The sequence below is a fragment of the Drosophila ficusphila genome, unplaced genomic scaffold (genome assembly GCF_018152265.1).
Source record: "Drosophila ficusphila isolate 14025-0441.05 unplaced genomic scaffold, ASM1815226v1 contig_414, whole genome shotgun sequence".
NCBI lineage: Eukaryota > Metazoa > Arthropoda > Insecta > Diptera > Drosophilidae > Drosophila > Drosophila ficusphila.
The window spans coordinates 12,474,061-12,483,992 of record NW_025064328.1 but is presented as its reverse complement, the minus strand read 5'-3'; the positions used below and the strand labels follow the sequence as shown (position 1 = coordinate 12,483,992).

Sequence of the window (9,932 nt, the reverse complement as noted above, 5' to 3'; positions counted from 1 at the left end):
TTAGGTATGAAGCTATAACGACCAATTATTTATTTTATTCTGACGATCCAGTGGGGTAGACAAATTAAAAATAATAAAAGCTTTATTTTGTTTCGATAAAATAAGGATAAAACTTGATTTGGTAAACCCCCGAAAGCCAAAAATACAAATTTCGTATATTAGTTAATCCTTTGGTGATTTATTTATAATGTGAATTGAATGGACGCTCGAATTCGTAATTTTACAATTAAAATACAATTTTAAAATTTAGATATATTTGCAAAGAAAAACAACGACGAAGGCGGTTGGTTTAATGCACTTTTAATGTTTCTTTTCGTTTTTTATTAGCGTTTCTGTACTCAAATAGACCTATACATCATATATAACTATCATATATATTTTATTTATATGGTAAATATATGAATACAAGAATTTCTTGTTATGCGTGTTACTTTTGTTTTTTATAGTTCATGTCTTTATGGGTTCGTTTGCTTGCGCATTGTGGTGTTTGTTTTTTTGGTTTGTTTTGTGTTTCGTTATCCTTACAAATACATGCATGTACAAAATAAGCGCTTCTTTTAAAAATACCGCAAAAAATTACGTTTATCCGTTAAAATTCTATTAAAAATTAAAGAGTATCAAAGAGTCTAGACCAAACGTAAAAACAAATATAGCCTACGTTAAAGGACACTACCAAACTAACTGCTTAGAGCTAAGGATGCGATGGACATGACTACGGCTACCGTTGTCCATTTGCGTTGTATAGTTGAGGCCTTATCTGTAAGGATACAAATTTTTTGATTTATAAAATGTTTGGTAGTAATACAAAAAATTTAACTTTTAAAGTGCTTTTGTAATAAGGTGTGAGAAGACTCGAACAATTTAAATCTCTTAGGTCGAGTCTATGATTTTATTCTGACCTTATTCCAGCAGCCAATAATATAAAAGGATCTTATAGTTTTTAACAAATATTTTATAATTTTTGAATTTAAGTTAATCAAATATTATACATAATCATATGATTAGTAAATATATTCAACAACAATCAATTCAAATTATGAAAGCGAAGTTATCTATATTCAAATTATGATAGCGATAATAGTACGCTTTAGAACGCAATTAAAATTTAATTGATGTATGTACATATGTATATGCAACGAGATGACTTATAGGGAACAATGTTTGTACAAGCCCTTCTCACCTGTACCTACCATAGAATATAGTCTCCCGGCGCTTTGTATAGTTGGTGCCAACCAGGATGAACGCACAGGTGATCGGGGTGGGGGACTCGAGTTGATCTCTAGGAATGCGGGTGCGCACGGTCATGCTGTAGAGGCCACTGGGGTCCTGGTCCAACTGCGTCAGCACCGAATCCAGGATGTGGGTGTCAAACCTGCGTATGATAGAATGGGATGATGAGATTTACGGGCTTTTCAATCACAGCGACGCGACCACAATGACCGGGCTTAACTTACATGACCGATAGCATGGGTTGCGGAAAGACGTGCTGGACGGCGCACATTATGTCCACCTCCATACGAGAGCCGCTCATCCGCGCTTCCAGCATGAAATCCGACTCAGGAACTGCGTGGAGTTCGGAGTTTTGGGGTTGGGGGAGATTTGAGGACGAGCCGGCAGACAGGAGCCCAAAAAAACAAAGAGTCGTGAGAATTAATCAAGTGTCAAACTAAACAACGTTCCAAAACAAAACAAAACAAGACGAAACGTAACGGGACGAACCGTAACGGTGAAACGAAACGGTGTCCCAAAGAAAAGCACAAAACAGGACAAACAAGCGGCGGTTCCGGACACCGCAGAGACTGCCACATGACACGCATGCAAATATGAAAGCGAATCACACGTGCCAAACAGACGGGGCCCAATCGCCTGCACCGGAAGAAAAGGTTTGACCCCCGGCCCGGAACTCGGATGGAACTCAATTGGGCATGCTCAAATTGAATGAATTAAGCTTGAAAATTGACTTGGGACACCTAAAACAAAACCATACACCCTAGAAATAGAATTTTGATTTGAGATATTATCAAATTTTGATAACAAACTATACAACACAAACGTTTAATTGCCTATAGAAAATACACTTAATCAAATCCCAAAACTTTCATTTCACTTTAAACTTAAATATTAATGAGTGATTTTGGTAAAAGTTAATTCACAAATTACCTCAAATAAAGATTGAAAATATAAATAAATAATCAAAATTATTTAAAGCATTCCTTAATATTAATTAAACGCTAATGACAAACCCGACTTTTTAAGTCCTAACAAACCTAACAAGATAAATGGCCAAACTACACAAAGACTAATGGCAAAGAATATGAAAAGCAAAGGCGTATTAAGCAAATGCTTTCTTGACTTTTGTAAATTGCTTTAAGGTACATAAATCATAATTTTGTCTCCCTGTGTAAACACCGACCCAAACACCTATCCAAACACACACAAGCCAGAAGGGCCCAAGTCATGATAGAGGAGGAGGAGGTGGAGACAGGGGAGGGAGAAGAAAGGGAGGAAGTAGGAGGGCAAGTGGGCCAGTGGGTGGGCAGGTGACCCAACCACCGAAGCCACCACCTTAGACCTCAGTCTTTAGACCTTTCTCCCACCCCCTCAAGACCGCCCACCTCCCCAAGGCAACACATCTTTCACCGCCGATCCTTTTTTCGCCTGCGGTCGTGACACCCACCGATTATTTGCAAGCGGGCACTCCGCTTATCCGTGGACTCGAAGGTCTGCACCGCACACGTATACTCCCCCGTCATGTTCCAGTCGGGATTCTTTATCGATATAACACCGGGACTGCCCTCCATAGTGAATATTTTGGTGTCTATCTTCGACTTCATGAAGCCCTACAAGAAAATTGTAAGAACACGACAAAGGCGAAACGGGTTTCGTTCGGCATTAATGTTAATTAATTGTTTGTGCGACCCAGTGCAGGTGACTCACCATGGCGAACCCCTTGACCGAGGGTATCCATTGGTAGATGGAATGGTTGTTAAACAGCCACTTAAGGACGAATCCCTGCTCCCGCGGACCGATCTCCACCTCGCAGTCGAGCACCAGAGGATCGGGTTCGTGGTCACGCAACAGCGTGTAAGTGCGCGGCACTCGCAGGTTGGTGATGCGCACCGAATGGGTAACTGTTTTTTTTGCGGAGGGGGGTTTTCATATTAGGGGGGTCCACAAAATAGTTTTAGGGGGAATTCCCCTTGGGGAGGGATTGTGCTCACCCGAGAGTAACGTCAGCCCGGCCAGCAGCGTAGCACACAGCCCCCCGCCCTCGCCAGCCCGCCATTAGGGCTGCCTATTTGGGGTCCTGGTCCACGTCCGTTTCCGCCGGAACTTGTAGATCCTGCAACTGCTCCTCCTGTTTGCTGATTAACCCGTGAACACTCCTGCGACTCCGTTGTGCAACGTTGTCACCTAATACTCTTGCGGTTGTTTGTTAGTCCTTATCGTTACTATTGCGCTTTTAAGCGGAGACATGGGGGCCCTTGGTCGCACTCATTATCACCTATCTCAATCACAGCAGCATTTGGGGGATGGTTATTTTTCTGGGGATACGGCACAAAAACTTTTGCTCGCTTCGATGAGCTCAGCAGCACCTTGGCCACCGTAGGAGGTCCTTTCCGGAATCGCAGGACATCTTGCAACTATTGCAATCTCCTTTTACGACCCGGGCCATTTAAAGTTTGCTTAGCGTCGAGCACTTTTTGTTAGCGAAAAATCGACTTTTTGCAGCCACACTTTCGTATATATGCAAACGTATCCATAAACGAGCGATAGTGTGTGTGCAAATGGAGTTCGCGGGGGCGAACTGTGCCAAAAAAGGAGTTCGTACTCTCGGCGTAGCGCGTGAGTTCTGCTTTGCTGGCGGATACCAATAGTTGGTGTTGGTATCTTCTACGGCACACTGTTGTCCCGCTTCCAGGCGCAGCTTTTAATGTTTTAACACTGGAACACTACGAAGCGTCCGGAGAGCTGAGCTTTTTTGGTAGAGCTGCGCTTCGATGGGGCTCCATTGACGACCAGCTTCGTCCTGCGCCAAATCAGCTGAGCGGCGCGCAGTGCGCAGGCGCTAAAGCTGAACTGATTTCCAACCACTGTTGCCATATCTGCGATTGGATTTTGGGCGGGAAGTTCGAATTCAAAACACTGATTGAATTCGGTGACTTACATATACTTCATTCAGATTTTAACAAAACAAATTATATTACTTTAACAAAGGATAACACAAACATATGTTTTGAATTTCTTTACTTTCTTTAGGTACTAAATAAATAAATTTAAGGGTAAAACATAATAATAAAATATCAATTAACTGCATAAGTTTTTGCTGAGATTTCATAACTTCTATGCATTATGAATTTTGGAGAACCTTTATCATATATGTTGTATTTCTTAAGAAATAGGTTAAGTTTATAATTGTAATGCGAAATTAATTTTTAAAACTATAGACTTCATTTATACATTTTTAAGTACCATTTCCTGTTTAGAAAAAATAATACGTTTAATAAATTTAAATCACAAGCTCCACAAACTGAAAATGGGATTACGTTTAGATACTTACCATTAAACAACTATCTCATTCAATGTACAATATTGTTATGTTGTTGTTTATTCAATTTTCAATAACATCAGCAAAATTCTTAGACTAATTTATAGTTAATAGTGTTCCACTTGCTTGGATGTGTTACAGTTACACGCTCACACACGCACACTTACACATGCATAGTACTTGTATGGTAGATATAGGTCTAGGATCTAGATCTCTAGAGTTCGCGTTAAAAGTATGCTATAAATGTGCAATGCATCTGATTTACATTGAAATACGCGCTGATATATAGTACGTACGTAAGTGGACTGGCAACTATAGCGTTGGCTTTGATTTGGTCGCATTTAAAAACTCGTGTGCTGGCTCCTACATCCTACAGATACACCTACTGATCACTACTTGCTGCTCGGATTGGTGGCTTCTTTGGGGGGAAGTGGGGGTGGAGTGTTAAAACGTGCTTAGATCGAAACTGAAATCACCGTTCAATGGACTGTACACAAGCCAATCGGTTTTTATTTGGGAGAAAGCTCTTAACGGATTGTTGAAATCTCATTTAATCGCTCGCCTCCTCTTGACTTGCTCCTCGATGCAGATGATGACCAATTAGCGTCTCGATGCGGAAGTCCTTGGCGCTGCTCTGTTTGCTGGTCCTCAGGACCAAGGGCTCACTATCGAAGCGTGTCCTTGGGCTGGAGCCAATTGCCGGTGGCGAGCTTTGGGAGGCCTCCGCATGCTCGAAGATCAGTGCATCAGGAGGCGCATCCAAGCGATTTGTACAGGCGCTGTCCACCGAATCCGAGATGTGTGAGTCCTCCTGCTCATTGCCGCTCTCCACATCGATCTTATCCTCACAGGAGTCCTCATCTCCCTCGGCTTCCGCATCTGCCTCTGTGTCCGCATCATCGTTATAAACATTGAGATCCATGTAACCACCAGCCGCCATGCGATCCACGTAATCCCGGTGGCTGGAAAGTCCCGCAGCACTGGCCACAGTCGCCACATCGAAGGCGTAGGGACTCTTGTACTTGGTGGCTCGACTGCCTTCGGAGCCACCACCTGCTCCTCCTCCTCCTCCGCCGGAACCACTGCTGTGTGGCACTACATCCAAAGCATCCACTCCACGACCTCTGTTGATGAAGGGCAACCGGTCGAACTTGTCACCCGACTGACTTCCCTGGTAAAACGAAGCCTCTGCATTTGCAAAGAAGTTAAACTTCTTGTCCGCCCGCAGTGCGGAATCAAACACATCCGCCGGATTGTGGACCACATCGAAGTCCCTGCTCCCGTTGAAGTTGGGCACATTGAAGTGCACAGGGACGAGGGGCACGGGTTTTCGGATCCAGAACGGAGACAGTGTGCCGAAAACCGCCGGAAAGGAGAACCGCTGCATGGTGGGAGCTCGTTTGTATCGCTTCCGGCGTCGCAGGAAGCTACCGTTGTCGAACATGTCCTCCGCCAGCGGGTCCAGCGTCCAGAAGTTACCCTTACCCGGATTTCCCGGCTCACGGGGCACCTTTATGAAGCAGTCGTTCAGACTGAGATTGTGCCTGATCGAGTTCTGCCAGGCGGGGAACTTGTCCTTGTAGTACGGAAAGCTACAAGTGAATTGGAAAACATATTTGGAGCTTAGTTTGATTCTATATATCTGTTCTTCTATATAAATGTTTTTCTGCACAATCACACAAAAATTATTAACCTAACCAATACTAGAGTTAATTAATATGATCAACGCCAAAAATTTTAAATTGTTAGGAGCTTAAAAAATGACCAGTTAAATTACTTTAGGATGTTTTCTTTTTATGAAGCTATTACTTTCTAAAGTAAATTTTATAGGCAAAGTAAAGTTATTTTAATTCAGGAACAAGTACAAAACACTTGATATCAGTGACATTGGCCAGTTCGTTTGGTGAATCATTTAACAAAACTAAAACCAATTTTTATATCGGAAAATGTATACTTTTCAAACAAATCACATCTATCAAAGCTCACTTTAAAATCGGGATCAGACGCACTTTATTACTGTTTAATTTGATAACTCAGGAGTTAATGGTTTCAAAGAGTTCTTTAACATTTTAAGGATCACATACCGCGACATGATGAAGTCACAAATCCCGCTGAGTGTGAGCTTTTTGTGCGGCGACTGCAGAATGGCCATGGTGATGAGGGCTATGTAGGAGTACGGTGGCTTCACCAGTGGTCCTCCGCTCGAGCCGGATCCATCTCCGCCGCCGACGGAACCACTTCCGCCGACGGCCGACGGCTCAATGTCACTGTCGTCACAACCCATGGACATTGCGTCTACGGCGGCGGCTCGCGAGGATGCACTGCATCCCATTCCGCTTCCGCCGGAGGAGCCGCCTCTTGAGCTCTTCAGAAGCGGCGGCGAAAGGGAGACACTGTCGTGTAGAGTGTGCATTGGGTCCGAGCTGGTGTGCATTATTGCGAATGATCACTGTAGTCTGTTAAAGTTACTGGATTTACTTAGTTTAGAGGACGCAACACTGTTTTATTTTTGGTTTGAATATTTTGCTCAGGAACTGTGTTCTTTTTGGCGCTTCACCAGCTTCACTTGGCATTTGCTTTGGCATTTAATTTGGAATTTGTAGTTTTCGTTTTCGCTTCCGCTACCGTTATCCTTCACCGTTAACCGTTCACTGTTCTCCGAATAACTGTACATATGGCCAGCAGTGGAGTGGAAAGTTGTGGAAAGATGGAAGCGCGCGTCCGTCGTCGTGTCCGTTGAAGGCGGAATCCGCTGGCCAAATGTTAACTGAATCGCAACGAAAACGAAAATCTTCTCGCCCAAAATGTTTTTCTACATAACTCAAACATTTATTTATGAAAAACCGCTGCCAATGCCGCTGCCGCCGACGTTTCCCTGAGCTTTTGTGTCGCCGCTGCTGTGTTTTCGTATCTCGAATAACTGTGATTCTACTGTCGACGTCGTCGTCGACGCAGGCAGCATCCGGGCAGAGGGAAAAAGAGAGAGCGAGAGAGCGCTAAGCTGCAGCCCATCTCTTTCTAGCGGGGGATGGGATGATGATATCCTGCGAACCAATCTATGGCCTTCTCGCTCTTGCCATCCCACTCTCTCACACAGCATTTGGGAACACAAAATGGTGGAGTGCTGTCCCTGTAAATGTGATATTTGTGTTTTCCTCTCCCAAAAGCAACGGCAAATTGGCAGCGACTGCAGAAGCCAAAATGTAAGAGGGTTGGGGGGATAAACATTTTGCGCAAATTTAGATACCTTTTGCCGCTTTGACGTCGTGGCTCTTAATAATGTTTCATTATGTCAGCCACATGGAGGCAGTCGTCCCTCTCTTTTTCCCTCCTTATCCTGCTCCCTCTCTCCCGGTTCTCTGCGCCAAATGTTATGCTTCAAATGTTAGCATTTTTATGTGCGAATGTTTTTCTAACCGTATGTCGACGTTTCTTGGTTTCTCTCGGTCTCGCGTTGCCAATCCCGTTCTTTTTCCCTATGCACATGAAAAAAAATTTTAAAGGATCTTATGATATGTGCTAAGTTATGTTTGAAATTATTTATATTTTTGTAGAGGATGGGAAAAGGTCCAAAACTTACATACAATTCAAATTTCCGCGTGCTTTCTAACAAATAAAGTTTTTTATAGGTACTTTAAAAATAAAAACGTAAGCTAAACAATTTTTTTTTAATTCCTTTGTTAATAAAAAACTACCATATTTTTTTTTTGTTTAATGTAAGTAAACAAATGGAATAAGAAAAATGAAAATCAGACATGTAGGCTACCAAATTTAAGAATATTAAATAGTTATAGACTTAGTGGTTGCAAATATTTTTCTCCTGTGTATATTTTTGGGGTACGGGAGTCAGAGGGAATTGAATGCGCCATTTTTGCCAACATCCTCTAAACACAATGGGGGATACTAGAGTGGGTGGAAAAGAGAGGGAGGGAGGGGCAGACTGTAAATGTGTTTGCTGTATTTGTACTTGTATCCAAGTGAGTTTTGTATTATTTCTCTTTTTCATTTTCGCTGTTTTTGTTCCCCGGTTGTTAGACATTGCTCTTGTTGTTGTTGTTGTTGCTGCTGCTGTTATTCAGCGTTCAGTGTTTGGAGCCTTCCCTTTTCAAATTAAACATTCAGTAGTCACTTTTATTTGTTGTACTTTGTTCAAATTAGTTTTCCAGTTTTGCGGAAGTTACCCACACACAGCCACAAATGCACATACACACGCACACAGGGACATGGAAACAGACGCAAACACAATAATGGCCGCCATCTTCGCATTCAGGACAATATTGATATCGCTTCTTTCACTCTTGGCATCGTTTTCATTATTCTATTTTAGCTTTGCCATCCCCCCCATCCCCCCCAAACCCCATTTCCCTCGTCCCCTTTTCCACACTGTTACACTTACGAATCAATGATTTTTTGGCCGGATTTTTAGGGGCGTGGCATCCGGAATCGGTATGTATCTTTATCTCCGCTCAGTAGTGTTGGTATTATCTGGGGGAAAATTGAATGGTAGGGGATACATACATGGGGACCTCCTAGATCTGTCCGTTGAGCAATTTAGATGCGGAAAATTTATTGCGGCTTTCCTTTGTCTTTTTTATGAGCAAACAGAAGATTTTATGGCTGTTAACCGAAATTGTTCAGCCAAAAACGTAATCAACTTTCCCGAGAGCACACATGAACTACACAAATATTCCGGAACATTATTAACAGGTAAATCCGTTAGATCTGTAAAACCGATAAATTGCACACAAGTTCAATACGCTTACGAGTTACTACATAAGTTTATTTTGATGTTAATATTAATATTTAATGCTTGTTAAGCTTGGATTCTTAATTAAACACAAGGGATCCTTATTTTGAAATACTAGTACCTAAATTTTTAAAAAATTTACATTCTTTTACTCCACCCGGGAGCTTAGAGCCTCTACAATTTCTTGTAGAGGATTCATTATCATAGATTTTCGATCGTACCGGTGATAAGCCAGTAGCGACTTATCCTAGCGGTGGGGTTGCCACCTGGCGCCATCTAGGAGTAACGAAAGTTCTATTGTTTGGTCCATAGTAACGTGGACGAGGGGTGTGCGGGTCCGGGGAGCCGAAATTTGTTACTAAAGTTAAGTGAGCGATAGAGCATAGAAGTGGTGGAGATTTGGAAAAAGAGATCTTTCTTTTTCTCGGGGAGCCTGGGGCTCGACTTGAACCCGGGCCTTCCGGACCGGAGGCCAGCGCTCTACCTGCTAGGCCACCGTCCCCCAATACCTACCTAAAATATAAGTGATTTTCTCGATTGTAGCCATGTAGGCATGTTTATTTTCAGGATTTTGTAGGAACAACCTTAAATTGATAGAATTTATATTTATATCTATCAAGGGTTATCCTTCTACCT

General features: G+C 42.6%; 2 protein-coding genes across 2 annotated transcripts; both read right to left on the bottom strand.

Annotated features, from left to right (window-relative positions):
- Window positions 1-186: 186 nt before the first annotated feature.
- Window positions 187-3,936, bottom strand: LOC108096971. The gene is given in 7 exon segments (XM_017198949.2): window positions 187-757; window positions 1,191-1,372; window positions 1,455-1,563; window positions 2,678-2,840; window positions 2,938-3,131; window positions 3,222-3,264; window positions 3,266-3,936. Coding segments are annotated over 7 exon segments (792 nt in total). The 5' UTR covers window positions 3,287-3,936; the 3' UTR covers window positions 187-677.
- A 678-nt stretch (window positions 3,937-4,614) lies between these two features.
- Window positions 4,615-7,427, bottom strand: LOC108096547 (fork head domain-containing protein FD3). The gene is made up of 2 exons (XM_017198235.2): window positions 6,634-7,427; window positions 4,615-6,141 (listed from the first exon to the last, which is right to left on the bottom strand). Exons 1-2 carry the CDS (start codon window positions 6,981-6,983, stop codon window positions 5,100-5,102), a joined length of 1,392 nt encoding a protein of 463 aa, XP_017053724.1. The 5' UTR covers window positions 6,984-7,427; the 3' UTR covers window positions 4,615-5,099.
- Window positions 7,428-9,932: the final 2,505 nt, after the last annotated feature.